At 35.1% G+C, this 18,748-nt stretch overlaps 1 protein-coding gene across 2 annotated transcripts in view; it reads left to right on the top strand.

The window, feature by feature from the left end:
* STAP1 (signal transducing adaptor family member 1) overlaps positions 1–18,748 on the top strand; it is a 57,172-nt gene that overhangs the window by 2,130 nt on the left and 36,294 nt on the right. For both annotated transcript variants that reach the window (XM_077137010.1, XM_077137009.1), the window contains exons 2-5: positions 3,283–3,354; positions 7,720–7,833; positions 10,626–10,682; positions 14,303–14,475. In XM_077137010.1, the coding sequence (XP_076993125.1) occupies positions 3,283–3,354; positions 7,720–7,833; positions 10,626–10,682; positions 14,303–14,475 (416 nt within the window). The remainder of the gene's footprint in view (positions 1–3,282; positions 3,355–7,719; positions 7,834–10,625; positions 10,683–14,302; positions 14,476–18,748) is intronic.

The raw sequence follows: 18,748 nt of genomic DNA on the forward strand, positions 1-18,748 counted from the left end.
CTCCTATCCTGGTTCCAAAATGCAGCCTGGATCATCCCCTTTCAATCAGAGGCTAACCATTGGAACAAGGAGTGAAATCCTTAAAAAAACTGAAGTATGAGAACGTTCCCAAGGTAACTTTGAATTATTTTATTATCTAATCACAAACCTAATCTAAGGAAGTTCAAATTCTTAACAGAGTAAGAGACCAGTCACTCCCATGATTTTATGGAACATCTGCCGTATCAGAGTGACAATAAACCTTACCAACTTCTTAAGACAAATTTCTTCATCCATTCTTCCACCTCCTTAAGAAAATATGAAAAGGTGATTTTATATGGGGATTTTTTTCCTCCCTAATGTGAAAAACTAATTGCAAATTAAGGCACAGGAATCCTACAAATGAAGGTCGATTTGTTACTTTCTTATTGTTAAAAGTCTATTAGATAAGTGGCTTAGAGTTAAGGCCAAAATAGTTCAAATATTTTACCACAGAATTAGATAGCCTGAGTCCCAGTCACTGAGTCAGCTAGAAAGCCACATGCTTACTTCTTTTTGAGGACCCTTGCCTCATGTTAAGGAACAGATCAGAACCCCAGGTCTCTCCTGGTAGGCTGAGTTGAGCAAGGAAAGGCAAGGGCTTGGCTAAGCGTGCTGCCACTCCCAAACTCACCTATTAAATACTCAGCACTACTCTATATGGAGGAGGTAATTCACTATGGAAGCACTGTGAAGTATAGATGGGAAGGTCTAAGATGGTAGTAGACAGACCAGGTAAAGAGGCATTGTAATAGCAATAATACCTTGTATCTTTTATAAAATGAGGGAAAGAAAAGATTTCTGATGAGGTTTTGATTACAGTGTGGTGTTTTGCTTTATTAAATTGTTTCCATCTGAGATCTGTCAGGAATATATTGGGTATCTACATTTCAGACAAAAGGAAGAGCATCTTTGCCCAGTTTTATAATTACCTCTCTGGGGACAATCTATTGGCTTGTCTTTCACTCGTACGCTCTTTAGAACTGCTTTTCTCTCTAAGGCAATTGGTTCTTGATTTAGGAAGCATCATCAAGTTTGGCACATTTTATAGTCAGCAGTAAACTGGAAGGTAGGATGGAGTGGAAAGACTGCTGGACTTGGATTGAGAAACCTTGCTCCTATGGCAGACTGCCACAGTAATAGTACCAATTGGTACAAGCCTCACTGTATACATCTCCCTTTGAAATATGACTTTTCTGCTCCTCAAAAAAAGAGGGTAAGTCTATTTTTTCAACCCCTTGAGTATAGGCTTGGTCACATGACATGCTTTGGTAAATGTGACAGAAGAAGATCTTGGAAAGAGCTTGCACATTGTTCCATGGAATTCTCATGTTCCAGGGAACTCTTTTGCCAACATATGAACAAGTCTAAGCTAACTTATTAGAAGACGACAGACCACATGGAGAGAGGCCTCATTGTCCCAGCCTTCTAAGCCCCAGATAAATGAGGAAGGCTGCTAGTTTCCCTGGCTAGTAAAACAAATACCATCCAATGGGTTGGCTTAACAACAGGAATTTATTGGCTCATGGTTTTCAGGCTAGAAGTTCAAAATTGAGATATAACCAAGGCTTTGCTTTCTCCCCAAAAATGACAGTGTTCAGGAGATGGCTACTGGTGATCCTTGGGGTTCCCTGGCTTTTCCATCACATAGCAATGTCTTTCCTTTCTCTTCTCCATTGATTTCTGGTTTCCGATAACTCCCCTTGACTTCTCCTTTCTGTGGCTTTCCCTATAAGGCCTCCAGTAATAGGACAAAGAACCACCTTGATTCAACTGGGCCACATCTCAATTGAAGTAGCCTCATCAAAACGTTTTATTTGCAATTGGTTCACACCCACAGGAATGAATTACAATTTAAAACATGTTTTTCTGGGGCACATAACCTACACTGCCAAACCACTTTAGACTATTCAGGTGTAACCAAAGTACACTCAGACCAGAAGAACCAGTCAACTAGCCACAGAAGGGGAAGAAAGAGAAAATATTTGTTATTCTAGTACACTAAGTTTTAGGGTGACTTTTACATGGCAAAAGCTAACTAACACATAGATATAAGAAACCATGAAAAAAAAGGGAGAAAATAGTTCTAGCAGGAACATCAGAAAAGATGGTGGTTGTAATTAAGAATGAATTTAATCTTGGATTTTCTTGGAACCAAGGCAAATAAAAGCAAATAGGCATTATAGAGTTCCTATTATTTGAGAAAAACGAATATTTAAATTCAGAAGAGGTAACAAACATTTTGCTGGTCAAAAAAAAAAGTTAAATGATATGTCAGTAAGAAAGGGACAGAAAATATCATAGTAGAAAGTATCTTCAAGTTCACCAAAAAAAGAGGAAAATATTTTCTTCATATGACTTTTTTATATTAACCATCCTTATAAGTCTCGATTATCCAACACACTGGAAAATTTCAGATTATTAAACCATAAAGGAAGAAAGGGTTAACATGTCTCTGAAAGAGACTGGACTTTTTTTTAAGCCATAGTTTTAGAAAGAGCTGGATATGAAGGTAAGTCTAGATTTTGAAGGATTTTATGCTTTATACTTCCAGGCCATTCTTTGTATTATAGCCAATCTTCATATAATGTAAGTTCCATTTATTTGAATGGGTATTTACTTGAATGAAATGGGATTCTAATTATGCTAGTAAAATTTTTTTAACTTAAAAAGTTGTATTTCTATTGAACCCATAGTGCTATGAATGTATTAATAATTAAATATTCACCATATGAATGAAATTAGAATTACAAAGTTCAGTGTTGATATTGTTAACATTTTTATCATTATCAATTTCTTTTATTTCTTGATCTATAATATTCACAATTTCTTGAACCCAAACTATGAGCAAAACGCTGTGCTGAGTGATTTAAATGTATTAATTCACTCAATCCCTTTAATTGGCTCTTCAAAATAATTATAGTCCTTTCCTATCCTGGTCCTTTAAATTGGCACATCTTGTATGTACAAGCTTCCACTGAAACTGCATAAAATGTCAAGCAGCTTAAATGAAGAGAAGAGTTTTGGGAAATGATTTATTTGAACACAAATCAAATTTAGTATATAGCTCAAACTATATAAATAAATTTGAGAAGGACTTAAGAGTTAAATATAAAAATGATAAGCCATAAAATTGAGATGAATATTTAAATATGAAGAACATGATACAAGCTATTAAGAAAGCCACAAAGGAAAATATCAGCAAAAAAAAAAAATAGTTGAATATACCCTGTTGAAATAATACTTACAATTTCTTTCCCACAGGAATTTAAACATTATTGGGCAGAGTTGAGAGGAACTACACTTTTCTTTTATACTGACAAAAAAAGTACAATAGTAAGTAAACATGTTCAGCTAATTCAATTTTCTCCTAATACATGCTTGTCACAGTCAATTATTTATTTTGTATTCTCTGCCTTCCAAAATTAGAGATGTTCTAGTAAAACCAATTTAAAGAAGGAAATTTAAATCTGTGAAAAATTGTCTCTTAGGACAAGACACACAGTAAAATATTCCGGGTGACTCAGACAGAAGGTATTAACTTATGTTTTTCTTTGCATCCTTCACTATCTGACGCTATTAATAAAAACTTGGTCAGAAAGTGAAAACATTTGCTAGACTTTTGGATATGTTACCTAATTCCAAGTAATAACCTTATTTTTCCCCACTTCTTCTTTTGCTGAGGAATGCAGTTGTAATTTGAAAGGAACAAGATGATCCTCAGAGCATTAGACTATATATCACAATTTCATTTTTATAGAAAGACGAAAATATTCCTCCCTGAGGCAGGGCTTCTAAGAACTCAAGCATGAGGCTAACAAAAAGGGTTGCTGAGATTTGTTTGTATTAATTTCAAATTCGGATTGTGTGTTTCATTTTTGCCACAAACCAGATGCAGTATTTTTGTGCGTCTTGCCTATCTTGGAATGTTATGCTTATAATAAATTTTATGAGTCAGTAATTTGCTTAAATAAAAATATCGTGGACTATGTAGATAGTAGCCCACACTTCATCATTATTAAATGTCCTGATCTAGTGAGAAAACAGAGTAAGAGTTGACTGTTCTCTGAGCCAGTGTGATTTATTCCACCTGTATGCGTTTGAGTGCCATAGTGGTGAGCCAGAAGTGATTCAAAGTAAACAAACGAAAACCCAACTTAAAATGATCATCTTTCATCTGAATTCTGGTTGGACAAGATTTATACAAGGCTGTTTTCAAATACCATAAAAATATAAAGAACTAATTTTTTGCTGTGCTTTCCTTTCCTGGTCTAAAAGACAGAGTGACAGAGCTAACATTGACTGCTCACTAATGACACGGCAAGAGGCAGTACAGCTTAGGGGAGAGCTTGGTCTGTCCAGGCCGACCGCCTGGGTTTTTACACTGCCCCTATCACTACTAACTGTGGGAACTTGGGCTAGTTGTCTAACTTCTCTGTGTCTCAGTGTCTCAGTCAGGGAACTGGTGAGAAATAGGTGACATTTCAAACTGGGCAATATGAAAAGAGTTCAATAAAGGTGCTTTTTTTTCCAAACAATGGACAGGGTATAGAAAAACCACAAAGGGTACAATGAAACGGTGGGGCTAGTAATAGTAGTCTGTTAATTGGAGCACGAGGAAAGAGTGGGAGAGTAATGGAGACAGATCTGGGGAGATGACCACCTTGAGAGGAGGACGACCTTTGATTGAGGAACATGGCCAGTCTGGAGCACTTGCACAAAGTAATAAATACCTCTTCTCACCTCCCTCACCTCCTGCTGGTGTCTCCAGTGTTCCAACACGATAGGAAACCGAAGGGTGAGGGAGCGCATTGACGCTGTCTATATAGTCCCCCTCCTGTTCGGGTGGTGAAAAGATGCAAGCGGATCTGGAGGAGTAAATGAAAGATCTTCAGTGCACTCAGTTTTCAAATCTCTAAAGTTAGGATGAAAACAGCAAATTATCTCATAAGGTTATAGAAAGGATTAGACAAGATAGTATTTGTAAGGAGGGTAGCTGGTATGTGGTAGGCATTCAAACATTTTTGCATGCATCATCTCATTAATTTTCATGGCTCTGTAGAGTGGGTACTATTTTAACTTCCGTTTTATAGATGATAATGGTCAAGTTTAAGGAGTAAGAAATTTCATAACTTCATATACCTATTTTGTTAAAGGAGGATGCAGACTTTGGGAAAATGTTTTGGGTGATAATCTTGGAGAAAGCAAGGGATAGACCAAGTGAGAACTATGGATACTTAGACTATAGGATGGCAGAATTTTAAAGCTATCTTTAAATATTTTCTGAGCTATAAGGAAGTCATGTGAAAGAGTTACTGAATTTAGTGTTATCCAGAAAAAAAGAGAGTAGGACCAATGGATGGAAATTACTTAACAAAAAACTGTGACTCACTATAAGAAAAAACATGCTAGTGGGTAGAGTTGCACAATAGGCATGAGTTCCAAGTTGGTAGAGATGTTTTAATATAGGCTGGATGGCTATGTGGAAGGATATCTGCAGGAGATTCAGGCATCAGATGGCAACTATATCAGATAACCCTTAAGGCCCTTTTCAACTCTTCAGTTAAAATGATAAACACAAAGTTCTGACTCCCTTTCATCTAATCATTGAATCAGCTAAGGCGCTCTATCTAATTCTATCAGTGTTTCCTCTGTTGCTTCCTCTTTTGTTTCAACAAAAACTCACTCCACTTGATCTAGACAATCCATCTAGAAAAAAACAAAAAGATTTTTGTTTCAAGCATTTAATTTCAAACTTTGTCTCTCTTCCCGCTCACCGTTTTAAATTGTTCTTTGTTTACTAAAAGTAAAAAGGTCATCCTCATCAATATAGGAGTAGGTCAGGAAAAAAATGATTTATTTTTATGCCCTATCTTGTTCTGAAAAATAAAATAAAGAGACTTACAAGAATATAGTAAGATAAGATAAGATGGGTAAAGAAGGAGATTAAAAGGAATCAAGAATAAGGGTAATTTAGCAAAATATTATATTTATAAAACCCTGCAGATGGTTATAATCTTTCTAGTACTAGAAGGCAAGTGTAGCCAGTTACATACAGACCTGTCCATATGCAACAGTTTCTCAGAAGAGATATCACTATAGCACTTATATCAGAACTTCTTAATAGGACACTCATAACCGCTGGTGTGTAGTAATTGTTTCACAATCAACTCCTTGGAAAAATAATGTATGTATTTATGTATCTAGAAATTTCTTATAAAGCATGTATAGTACACAATTTAAAAACAGCAATGAAATACACCACCCTTTTTGTTGTAACTATTGTATTACCAACTGTTCATCACAGAATAGCTTTCATGGCTGTTTGCCAAACTCTTGCATCTGTAGCCAACTATGATTGCAGTTCAGTCATGATTTGACAAATGGAGTTGCATTGCAATTTGCTATTTCCCTAATAAATATATTGCTATTATATAAGTAACATGAATATTGGTTTATATTTTTGTTTACATTAATGATAAGGGGAAAGTAAAACAACAATTATGTATGTCAGAACTTCATGCATCTGTCAATGACATGAGTAACTTCTTTGTTGAATTAGAAAGTAGTTTTTGAATGTTGGAAGAATATTTTGCCAATTTTTAAAAATTTTATTTAAAATGAAACAGTTTCAGGCACAAAAAACTCATTTCACCTGCATTGTTAGTATTTTCTTAAGTCTAAAACAAGAGCCAGCAAATCAGGCCTGTGGACTGATATTTTACAGTCTATGAACTAAAAATGGCTTTTGGATATTTAAGGATTTTAAAAAATCAACAAAGAGGAATAGGTTACAGATACTATATTAACTCATTTGTAATTTCCATGGTATTTGCTAATTTCCATGGTGTAAATACTCTCATCAAGGCTAGATTTCAACCTATTAATGTGACCTCATTGAGCAGAGTTGGAAAAAAATGCACAGTAGCTCACCATTTTTTATTACACAGATACAAAAATGTAAGTAATTTCAAGATCATAGAGAATAGTAAATTGTAGTACTATAATAAGTGATGAGTTTTGAATTTTAATTATCTTTATTTATTTATTTTATTTTGATAAGGGCAAGCTCCAGGAATTGAACCTGGGTCTCTAGCATGGCAGGCGAGAATTGTGCTATTGAGCCACCGCTGTATCACCCAGTTATCTTTGTTTTTAATGATTTACTTCATTGTATTTTTACATAAGTTACTGTAAAATTTTTAGTAATGGTCATATTTAATAACCAGCTTACAAAATTCCTGAAAATTTAACAATATGGCTTTTTTTTTGTATGCTGTATGACGGGGTCACATTTCATTATTTTTCCATGTGAGTACCCTGTTATTGCAGCACCATTTGTTGAATTTTTGTTTGTTTGTTTTGCTTCTTTTGTGTTTTGGGAGGTGCGTGGATCAGGAATCAACTCAGGTCTCCTGCATGGCAGGCGACATGCAGACGACAATTCTATCACTGAATTATCCTTGCACCCCCAACAGTTGGCTTTTGCAAACCTGTTTGGCCAGGTCCAGCACATTGTAACTTAACACATTTCCAAATGCCCTCTGGGTTTGGGAAGGGGCGACACCCCCAGTTGAGAACCAGGATATCATGCAAAGTACAAATAGTTGAAAGGAAGATAAATTTTTTCCTTCCTTCTAGGACTAATGTGTATTACCCGTGAAATAATTTAATGAGATTTCTTTCCTTTTATCCTTGCAGTATGTTGACAAATTAGACATAATAGACCTCACTTGCCTTACTGATCAGACTTCAACTGAAAAGAACTGTGCAAAATTCACCCTTGTTTTGCCAAAAGAGGAAGTGGAACTTAAGGTGAGTGAGGAGAAGCAATTAGTTTTGTGGTTATATTTAGCATCTCTTTACAACCCAGTGGCTGAGATAAAAAAAGGAATTATAAGAAGTGGCACCAAGTCTTACTCTTTGTTAATATTTCTCACCTTTTGCCAAGAATTGCGGTTTTTTTTATTTGGGATTTGAAAGGGCATATTCACTTGTTTAGTATCTAAACAAGTTGAAACTATATTCTGTCCTCTGAGAGAACCAAGGATCCTGCCTAGTATTTTTCAAAAGTTGTCCTTGAATCATGGTTCAAAGTGAGCTAATTCAAGTCAATCAATAATTATAACAATAATATCAAGAGAATAACTCATGTTTGAATAAGATGTAATTGGAGACTTTCCCAGGGGATTACTGATTGCCCTTGAGAGTGCTGATCTTTAAACTTTGGTATAATAAGAATCACTTGTACAGATTTCTAAATGTTGTGTTAATTTCTTTTTTTTCTTTAATTAATTAAAAAAGAATCACTTGTACATAGGAAATCAGCCTAAAACCAGGAATATGCACGTCCCCCAGGTGGTTCTGAAGTGGTGATTAAGAACACTGCAGTCAGATTGCATAGGTTTTAATTCTAGCTGTTTTTTTTTTACTTGGTGTGTGATTTAGGGCAAATTACTTAACCTCTTCGTGCCTTAGTTTCCTTACTCAGAAGTAAATTTTCACTCAGGTGTTAAACTCACACTGAAGCCTTCACTCAGGTGTTAAACTCACACTGAAGCCTACAGACCACTTTATTGACAGAGCAACTCTTTTCCCCTTCCCACTCCAACTGACACTCCTAATCTTTTATCCTGCTCTGTTTTTTTTATTTTTCCATAATATTTATTTCCTTCTGACACAATCACTCACTACTATTTATTATTTATGGTCTCTGCTAGACCTTAAATTCTTTTTTTTTTTTTAGAGAGCCACTGAAAATGTTTCTCTTTTAATGAGAGGAGTAATACAATGAGGGGTTGTATTTTATTAAGCTTGGTTTGCAAGTGGTATTTAGGATTATCCTGAATAAGTAGAATAGCCTAGTGATGGGTTTTTCACAAACTTTGTTGGAAGTCCATGGGAATGTTTAGATGCCTTTTTAACACTGTCTCCTTCTTGTGTGTCCCACCTAACTTTTTCTTGCTGCAATTTAATTCCAGCTCTTGAGTCTGGTCTTGTGCAAGAACAGAACTGTTTTAATTTTTCTAGTCATAGTAACTTATTAAATGCTATCGAAATGAGTCCCTGTGTAGCCTTTTCCTCACTTGATTAAATAATCCCAACTCTTAACCTTTTTCAGACATTTTGCGTTATAAATTTTAAGGAAAATTATTTAACATTAAACTTAAAGTAATATCTAACTTACTAGATTTCCCAATGTCCTCCTTATTTCTCCACTCCCCCCCTTTTATTTTTTTTAACTTTTTCTATTGTATAGTATAACATATGTAAAAGCAAAGAAATAAAAAAAGCAATAGTTTTCAAAGCAATCTTCAAGAAGTGGTTACAGGACAAATCCCAGAGTTTGTCATGGGCTACCACACGATCTTCTCAGATTTTTCCTTCTAGTTGCTCCAGAATATAGGAGGCTATGGGACTTAAATACTTTTTTATCATTACAATCAACGTTTTCCCTTCTTTTTTGTGAACAATAACATATATACAAAAAAGCTATAAATTTCAAAGCACAGCAGCACAATTAGTTGTCAAACGTATTTCAGACTTTGACATGGGTTACAATTTTAGGTTTTTACTTCTAGTTGCTCTAAAATACTGAAGACTAAAAGAAATATCAATTTAATGATTCAGCATTCATATTCATTTGTTAAATCCTATCTTCTATGTATAATTCCACCATTGCCTTTGATCTTTCCATCCCTCTCTTTGGGGTTGTTTGGGTTGTGGCAATTCTGAATTTTTGATATTGGAAAGGTCTGTCACTAACATGGGGTAGGAAGATGGAACTAGCTGATGTTCTGGAGAGGCTGGGTTAGGTTTCAGGACTTATCTGGGACCCTAAACTCTATGAATGTCAGAATTTTGTTTTGTTTCCTGGTGTGAACTGGTACCCACAATAGTTCCTGGCACATAAATTGCACTAAATAAATATTTGTTGAATTAACAAATCTGTAAAATAAAATAAAAAATAATGCTACTTTTCTCAGAGAACTTGTCATGGAGATTAAATCAACTAATCTGAGAATAGTGCTTAGAATAGCTGCCACTTAGAAGCATGCAATAGATGTTGACTGATATTATTAGGCTCAGCAGTATTAAGAGGTGAGAATTGGAAATCTCTAAGGACTGGCTATAGCAGTCCTACCTGACTGTGCCAAACTTACAGTCAATCAGTGTGCAATACCTCTAGGGAGAATAATCATGAATACACATATTGCAGAGACAAATTTGTTAACATCTAAATCTTTTTTTGAGTTGAGTAAATTTGTACAATTTTGCTTGTTCAGAAAACAGTTTAAAGCTTTACACTTCTGACTTATGACAAAAAAAAAGATTGAAATATTTCATAAAATACATTGCTAGTTCTAGAAAAAAGGAAAATAAAAATTCCTTTCCACTGATTTTAAGTGATTTAAGAAATATTACAACTGAATTTTTAAAACAGTGTGCCTCAGTTGGATATGCATTCTGTCAATATTACTGGTTTTAATGGATTACATGTTTTGAATCTCATAATCATATAAAATTAAAAAGTTATTTGAAGTTAGTAAAAGTGTTAATGTTCATACCCATTCACATGCTTTTTTCTTTTTCGTCTTTATCTTTAGACAGAGAACACAGAAAGCGGAGAAGAGTGGCGAGGTTTTATTCTTACGGTAACAGAGGTATGAAGGTCATTACTTTTGATTGACTGATTGAGTCATTCAACAAATATTTGCTAAAAACCTACTATGAGCCATGCCTGGTGAAAGGAGCTGAAGATACAGCAAATGTAGAGGACAGATTTAACCCTTTGCCCTTACTCATGAAATTTATATTCTTGTGGGTTGAGGAGAGTGGGAGAGAGAAAATAAACAAGTAAATGATTATTTCATATTGTGACAATTGTTATGAAGGAAATAAACCAGGCAACAAGCTAGCAAATAACGAGTAGTTAGGAAGAGGCACTCTTTGGTCTTATCCTGTTAGCACAGGGGTCTACTGTATATTCTATTATATGTAGTTTACCTACACCTGCTAAAATGCTTTCCAATCCCTTTCTAATTAATATTTATTTATTAATACATATTTATAAGATGAAAACTAAGATGGATTTTGTAAATAACATAAGCTATATAACTGAGAGACCCTTAAAGTGGAAAGTGACCTTTAAACATTTGCTTAGTGGTCTTAAGACAAAAGAATGCTTATCTGTTCAATTCTGTGGGATCTTATCAAAGACCAATAATAAGATCTACAGCCTATGGTTAAATGTTGCCTCAAGATAACTACCTTTATTTTTAATAAAGCCACTTTAGCAACAGTTTTTGGAATATGAGGTACTCTGATAACTAGCCTGCAAAAGAGTACCCCAATCTAAAAATTTGGGAGGATATGAAAACCATCCATGCCTATTAGGGCCAATTGAACACAGATTTCGTGCAAAACTAGTTGCTAGGTAAAGACTTTGTAGTCACATGCAACAAGCACTGTACTTTTCTGAGAGGATAGATGCTGGTTCTTGATTTCAGCTATTAACAGGTCAAAGTTGGAGGTCAATTACCATATAGGGAAGTCATAGGAAGCTAGAAGAGTAGGTCAATTGAAGACATGAAGACATACTGACTTGGGGTAAGGGAGAAACTCTTCGCACTATCTCTGCTATAGGTAAACATCACGGTGTGGCATGGTGCTTTTCAAATTGGGGTACAAGTATCCCAAGGATATTTGACTTGATGTCTGATAGTACACTAAAACCACTGGAAAAACCTGGGTAGATTTTCCTGGTACATTATTTATATCTGACATTTAAAATTATATATTTTTATTATAAACAATGAACAAACATGCATTCTTGACATACAAACAGTCCTGATATACAAATATTCTTGGCATGGTTATATCACAATATCATCACATAGTTGTGTATTCATCACCATGATCAGTTTTTTGAACATTTGCATCTCTCCAGCAAAAGAAAAAAAAAAAGATAAAACTCATACATGCCATACTCACTTCCTTTTTTTGACCACTAATATTTCAATCTACTCAATTTATTTTAACCTTTGTTCCCCCTATTATTTTATTTCTTATCCATATTTTTTACTTATCTGTCCATACTTAGATAAAAGGAGCATCAGACACAAGGTTTTCACAATCACACAGTCACATTGCAAAAGCTATATCATTATGCAATCATCTTCAAAAAACATGGCTACTGGAACAGCTCTACAGTTTCAGGTACTTTAATACACCATAACCTAAAAAGGAGATATCTATATAAGAATAACCTCCAGAATAACCTCTCAACTCTGTGTGAAATCTTTCAGCCACTTTATTTTGTCTCATTTTTCTCTTCCTACTTTTGGTTGAGAAGTTTTTCTCTATCCCTTGATGCTGATTCCAGCTCATTCTAGGATTTGTGTCCCATGTTGCCAGGGAGGTTTACACCCCTGGAAGTCATGTTGCACATAGAGAGGGGGAGAGCAGTGAGTTTGCTTGCCGTGTTGGCTAAGAGAGAGAGATAGGCCACATCTGACAACAGAAGAGGTTCTCTGGGGTTGATTCTTAGGCCTAATTTTAAGTAAGTAAGCCTATCCTTTGCAGGGGTAAGTTTCATAGGGTTAAAATCCCAAGACTGAGGGCTTGGCCTATTGATTTGGTTGTCCCCATTGCTTACAAGAATGTCAGGAATTCTCCAAATGGGGAAGTTGAAAATTTCCCCCTTTATCCCCCTTCCCCCAAGGGGACTCAGCAAATACTTCTTTATTCACTGTTCAATATATCTGGCATTTTAACCAAAACTTTGCTTTCAGTTTTTCCCCTGAAGTAAGGATAAGAACACTATTTTTTAAATTGTATACAGATATACATTGTAGAATATAAAATGAAATTTAGGTGAGTTGTTAAAAGAAGTAAAATTGCCTCAATAAATTTTGGGCAGTATAAATGGTGTTTGGGCTGTGATTCCTGAGCATTCTTGCATGTACAGTCACACTGTATACTTGTTGGGAGAGCTCTAGTGAGAGACATAGAGAAGTGCAGACTGCTGTTTTTGAATCATATAAACCCATGTTTGAGTCCTGGTTCCATAACTTACTAGCTATGTGGCCCGGGATAAATTATTTTATCTTTCTGAGCTTACGTTTTTCATTTGTAAAGTGGGGATAACAATGCCTAACTTGTAGCATTGCTGTGAGGGTAAACACATGTGAAATGTCTAAGATATAATAGTCAATTAACAAGGAGTAACTATTTCCTTAGTCCCCCCTCCATTATTATTATTTTCTGGTTCGGTATACGAGGAAAGAGCCATCCTGGTCATTAGTTGGCTCAGTTATCTAGAAGAATGGTCTCTAAATCTTTTTGATTGCTTATCCCTATTAGTAATTTTTTTTATTTATTTTAAATCTATGGGTACAATATGTTCATTATGAAACATAATATTAGGGGTTACAAAGAATAAGATAATAAGTAAATTAAAATGAGTTCTCATGTTTTCTTCTCACACTTTAATGGGTTGTCTTGTACACCCTTGGAGACCTTAGTTTGGATCAAGATGATAATGAGACATGGTTGCCTTCAAACGCAGAGTAGGTAACATTATACAAAGAAAGGTCCTCTACTATTCACATTATGCCTTCCACGACCACAAAGCTGGTCATAATGAGGCTGAGTCATGGTGATTATATAGGGCAGGCAAATGTAGATCAATATGAAATACATCCGTAGAAAAGGTAAAATTTTTAAAAAAACTAAAAAAGTAGAGCAGTATCATATTCCTAATATTTGAAGCAAAGTTTGAAATGCTCTCAAAGCACACCAAAACATAGACTTCAGATTGTTGTTCCTTGGTCAACTAATGAATGGTTCCATTTCAATTGCATTTCCTCATAAAGCTGGTGGAGCTTATTCCAGGTTACCTGTGTGATAACCGAGCACCCACCCGGCAGATGCTATGGAACTTCCCTGACAGTGACCGACTAGTGAGCTCAGAATGAAAAATGACAGATCTGGAATGATTCGAATTAGCTTGTAGTGCAAGGAAGGAGTACTCTGCTTTGAGACCGCACCAAAAAAAAGGAAGATTTCCTGGAAGAAAGCCAGGCATTCCGGGCAGGTTCTAGTCAATTTAGAGGCAGTTCTAAGATACCTACCTCAAACAAAGATCCCCTACAGGTAATTCTATCCCTCCATCTCTGTCAGATAACTAAAGCTCCTTAGGGCCAAACCCAGGCTCATCTTTGCTAATACCAGCCAGTTTCTTTTTTTCTCATCTGCCTACTATTTTAATTGCTTTTTTTAGCTGTCAGTTCCCCAACATGTGCCACTCCTACCTGGGCAAGTAATTAGACTGCACGAAGTCCTAGAGAGAGAAAAGAAAAGGAGAATTGAGACAGAGTGGCTGCCTAGTACATCTGTCGACAAAGAAAAGGAAACAGTTGAAGATTACGTGGATGTACTGAATCCTATGCCAGCGTAAGTCCACTGTGAACTCCAGTTTATTTCTTAGATTGATACATATTAATTTCCAGTTAGCAAGGAGAGTTAGTCGCTTGACCTCATTAAAATAGGAACAGTAAGCTACCTTGGGGATAAACTGTGTTATCTGAATACATGCCACATTTCCTCTTCTATGTCATGATCAACAAAATGCAGATTTGAACCAACTCTTTTACCACACAGGAAATCCCCTTCTACCCACACCTTTGTATCAAATAGTATTCTTGCCAGAGCTCAAACCTAAATAAAACTACTCTAAAAGAGAAAGGAAATTTTTTTCCACCATGTAGCTCTATGATTGACTGATTTTCTATCAGAAAACTATACCAAATAATTTTAAAGACCTGAAATGTTCCAGTCAATTGACCAATCAGTCATTGAGTGGCTACTCATTGAGGTTGTGTTTTGTGCTTGTACACAGAGTTGTCTTGGGTGTGTCATATGTTGTTGGAAATATGAAGAAACGTAGAACATGCTGAATGCAGCAATATTCTACAGTTTTTTTGCTCATAGTTTTGAGAAGTGTGATTAAGCCTCTGAGTCCTTTCCTCCTGAAATCTTGGTTTTCTTGTCAATGAAACTTGTCCTAGTACCATCTTTTTTTTTTTTTTTTCTTACATGGGCAGGCACCGGGAATCGAACCCGGGTCCTCTGGCATGGCAGGCGAGCATTCTTGCCTGCTGAGCCACCGTAGCCCGTCCCCTGGTACCATCTTTGACATCATTTTCTTTCTTTTTTTTTTTAAGATATGAAATACAATCTGTATTTTATTTAACATACACTGAAATGCCAGAAATAAAGCAACCTGTTTTGATAACTGTTTTCTATGTAAATCTCTTCCAGAAAATAAATCATTATTAATTTAACAAATCAAATTCCAATTAATTAATCTGGTCAATTTGAGAATTAGTTTCATTTAATGAACTAGGACTTTGCAGGAAAAAAAACAAAGCTGACTTTGAAAACAGCTTGGTTGTTAATGTATAAACCAAATAATTACATTACTTTAACTCAACAGCAGTTCAAGAAAAGAGTATAGGATGTCCAAAAGTTGCAAACAAACTAAAATTGTGTTTGTTTCCCTTTTTTTTTCTTTACAGGGAATTGCCACACCATCTGGTCTAATCTGTCTTGGTGTTTACACTGGGCAAAACACATGACATTATTTTCTGATACTTATTCTAGCCGTACTACAATCACAGAAACCAGCCAGCTTTCACTTTTAGCTGAATCTAGTGGCAAATGTTGAAAGTCAAATAGATTTGCTTCTTTTTCTTTTTTTCTCAATAAAAATACTATATAAATGAAATACTATGTAAATGAAAAGAAGATTGAAATAATCCCTTGTCTACCATTGAGATAATTGTTTTTAACTGTTTGGTATATCGCATATCCTGTCAGATTTTTTTCTATGATTATATATTTCAATGAATATAATATATATTATAAAATTGGAAAGTGCTTTACTTTTTATTTTACACGTAACAATACCATAAGAAAGCTTTATTATGCCAAAGGGATGAGTTCAGACATATTCTTAAATATTAATGTTTAAAACAGTGACCATATGAGAGAGGCAATTATAGAGATGTTTTGTATCTCAGAATAACTTACAATAAATATTATTTATTACAAGAGCCTATTGTAAACTAGGAGAGTAGGAATACATTATTAATTCCTATAGATTTTCAAGTGATAATGGTGATTATTTAATGATTAATAAATCATGTCCTCTTTAGTTAAAGGAAGTGGCTTTTGAAAGATGAGTGAAAGACGGTCTTAAGCATTAGCTTACTCAGAGTGACACAGCCTTGCAATAATTGTAGTTGTAATAATAACCCTTGACATTTTGAGAAAAGTTAATAACTGCAAATCTCAAAATAGTTTAGTAACCGTTTTTTTTGTTTATAATTTTGAAATGCTTTCAGTCTTAGAGGACAGCTACAAAAATAATGCAAACCCCATAAAAAGGACTCCAATATACCCCTACTTTCCTAAATACAGAGACCCAACAACATTTTGCCATGTTTGCTGTCTCTCTATCATCTATCTATCTACCTACCTACTTATTTATCTATCTATCTGCCAATCTATTCTCTGAAATATTTGAATTTTGTTGTATATATCATGTTCCCTTAAAACTTCATGCTTCTGTGTACATTTCCTAATAGCAAGGATATTCACTTATATAACTACCTTAAGTGCAGTTATCAAGTTCAAGAAATTTAATATTGATCTAAAACTTATATCTATATTTCAATTTTTCATATATCCCAATAATGTCCATTTGAGCCTTTTCTCCTCCTTTGCTAGATCCCATCCAGAATCATGTATTGTATTTAATTATCATTATCTTTTTAGTTACTCTTTTTTTTTTTAATTGTGGGAAAGTATATACAACATAAACTTTTCCATTTCAACTACTCCCAGGGACACCATTCAGTGACACCATTCAGTGGGATTAATCACTTTCACAATAGTGCAGTACCCTCAGTACTTTACATTACTAAGGTGTTTCATTTTTTGTTAGCTCCTGGAGAAACTTTCTCATCTCCCCAAACTGAAACCCTATACCCATTATGCATTGACTTCCCATTTCCCCTGCTCCCCAACCTCTGACAACCTGTAGTCTACTTTCTCTCTCTATGAGCTTGCATGTTCTCTGCTATTTTGTTTGTGGTTACCATAGGTCTTATATTTAATATTCTAAATTGGTAACAGTCTTGTTTGCTTTGATAACAACTTAACTTTAATAGTATACAAAAACTATGTTCCTGTACCCTCTGTTCCTCAGCCTTTGTGGAGTTCTTATCCCAAATTACATGTATATGTATTATATTCCCTAAATCATTGGATTTTCATTACATTTTATACATTCGCCTTTTAGATCCCGTAGAAAGTAAAAAGTGGAATTATGGACCAAAAATATGGTGGCTTTTGTTTGTCTGGAGATATTTTTAAATCTCCCTCATTTCTGAAAGACAGTTTCACCAGACACAGAATTCTTGGTTGGCAATTTTTTGTTTTCAGCACTTTAAATATATCATCACACTGCCTTCATGCCCCCATAGATTTTGAGGAGAAATCAGCACTTAATTTTATTGAGGATCTCTTGTACATGACACATTGCCTCATCTTTGCAGCTTTCAGAGTTCTTTGGAATTCAAATCAGTTTGATTATAATATGCTGTGGTGTGGGTCTATTTGGGTTTATCCTGTTTGAAGTTCATTGAGTGTCTTGCATTTGTGTACATGCACATCTTTTGCTAAGTTTGAGAAGTTTTCAGCCATTATGTCTTTGTATATTCTCTCTTCCCTTTTCTCTCTTTATTCTATTTATGGGACTCCCACAATGCACATATTAATATGCTTGATGGTGTCCCACAGTTTCCTCAGGCTCTGTTCATTTTTCTTCATTCTTTCTTCTTTTTGTTCCTCAGAATGGATGATTTTAATTGTCTTATCTTCAAGTGAACCGATTCCTTCTTTTACCAGCTCCAATCTCTGTTGAACAACCCAGGGAATTTTCAATTTGCTACTATTGTCTTTGTTTTTGTGTCATTCCTTTTCATAATTTCCATCTCTGTGTTGACATTTTCTTAGTGTTCATCAATCATTTTCCTGATTTCTTTTAGTTCTTTGTCCATGTTTTCCTTTCACTCTTTGAGTGCATTTAAGGCCACTTTTTAAAAAGTCCCAGCTCTGGTCCTCCTCATTGATGGTTTCTAATGCTTATGTTTTCTCCTCTGCCTGGGCCATTGTATCCTTTCAGAACCTTTTGTTGAAACCTGGGTATTTTGCCATTTTAATGTATTTATCACTGAATTCAGATTTGAGGGGTCTTTTCTTTTAACTTGTACCCAGTTAGTATTATAACAGAACTTTATTTGATTGCCAGGAGCTAACAACAACAAAAATACAAAACAAAATGATGAGAAAGTAGAAGAAAAGAAAGAAAATACCTTTCCCAGCCTTCTCAGATTAACTTGTGACAGTGCTCTTCTTCAGAGTTTATCCATACAATGCATTTAGCGAATAGATCCAGGTCAAAGTATAGGGACCTCTCTGATCCTTTTTGCACATGCATCTTATCTTGGGCATGCAAAGAAGGCAGTAGGAATTCCCCAATTTACACAGTTCTTGATGTCCCTTCTTCCTTAGAATGTTTCATCATGGTCCTGGGTACTGCACTGTATGTCCTACAGTCAGCAATCCCTTGCCTCTGGCAGCACAACTTAATATATTCTCT

Source organism: Tamandua tetradactyla, chromosome 19, assembly GCF_023851605.1.
Source record: "Tamandua tetradactyla isolate mTamTet1 chromosome 19, mTamTet1.pri, whole genome shotgun sequence".
Taxonomy (NCBI): Eukaryota; Metazoa; Chordata; class Mammalia; order Pilosa; family Myrmecophagidae; genus Tamandua; species Tamandua tetradactyla.